General features: G+C 34.4%; 1 protein-coding gene across 1 annotated transcript in view; it reads right to left on the bottom strand.

The window, feature by feature from the left end:
* The window catches only part of LOC106521423 (protocadherin-15), a gene marked incomplete in the record, with an annotated part of 194164 nt that overhangs the window by 83985 nt on the left and 108926 nt on the right, over positions 1-1253 (bottom strand). The window contains 1 exon segment of the mRNA XM_014013980.1: positions 826-960. Coding sequence (XP_013869434.1) covers positions 826-960 — 135 coding nt within the window.

Raw genomic sequence — 1253 nt, 5'->3', positions numbered from 1 at the left:
GCCATCAGCATCTACAATAAGATTTTGGTTAACTGAGTTACAACACCAAATTTCCCTCTGGGATCAATAAAGTATTTTTGAATTGAATTGAATTGAATTAATGATAAAAACATACTGTATATAAATTAATACAAATTAGTTAGCGGTGGGAATTTAGTTCAAAAGTCAATTCACTCAAAYTAAAACTAAAGTATTTTGTGTTCACCACTTAAAAGTTATTAATTAGCTCATGTGAAGAATGAACCAAACTTGTTGAAATTTATGTCACTAGATTTTTCCAATTTATTTGAAGAGAAGTGCTATTTTAATGCAGGGTCTTTCCTTATTGTTGTGGAAAGAAGAGCTGCTATTTATGCTTTGAGTGTGGCTCCTGAGTTCAGACACTAATGATATACAGAACTGTTTTTGTAGAATTTCTTAAATTTCCTAATTCATTTTTAATACTTACACCAGGCTTGGGAATGACAGACAATCTAAAATAGATAACCCTTAAAAAAAAAAACAAAAGCTGAGTAAAACTCAAGATTTTAAAAAGAATTACATTGCAGACGTTTTTTTTCTGCTCTTTTTTGTTCTCTCCCACAATGTTAAATTCATTTTTTGTATTCTTTGTAACCCTTCGCTCTCCCATTTTTTCAGTAGTTCACCTTTACTTTCATCTTTGGCGCCATGCATACACACACACTCCTCTCATGTGTCATCTCAGTCCTTTTTTTTTTAGAAAAAAAAAAACTAATTTCAAGACTGTAGACTTAGCTCTCCCTTCCTCCACTCCAAATGCAAATTTGGTAAATAATGCACAAAACTGTCAGCGTGCAACCATACCTTGAATGTGTAGGAGTCTTGGGTCTCTCTGTCTACAGGTTGCCCCAGAGTGAGRTATCGTTTTATTCCAGTGGCTGATACAGAGAAAACAGAAGCATAACTRTCCAGCGACAACTGAAGCTGTGGATCCCGGCTCTGATAAAGACAAAGAGAGACATTTGGAGTTTAGATTAATCTCATTTAGATGTTTCTAAYGCACAATACATCAAATCAGAGTTATGTCAGAAGATTCTGAAGGAAACAAACACAAAATCTTTTTTTTAACTCAAAAAGTTGTAGCCCAACTGTCTGTGCATATGCTTTATGGTTAATGATGAAGAGGCAATCCTCATCCAGGATCTCTTCTGACATTATCTAACAGCTATCTTTTCTGCATGTTTATGCTGCATGTGTGTGTGTGTGTGTGTGTGTGTGTGTGTGTTTTAAGG

The sequence above is a fragment of the Austrofundulus limnaeus genome, unplaced genomic scaffold (assembly GCF_001266775.1).
Source record: "Austrofundulus limnaeus strain Quisiro unplaced genomic scaffold, Austrofundulus_limnaeus-1.0 Scaffold108, whole genome shotgun sequence".
Classification (NCBI taxonomy): domain Eukaryota; kingdom Metazoa; phylum Chordata; class Actinopteri; order Cyprinodontiformes; family Rivulidae; genus Austrofundulus; species Austrofundulus limnaeus.
Note: the sequence above shows the minus strand (reverse complement) of the source record. Positions and strands in the feature narration are given on the sequence as shown.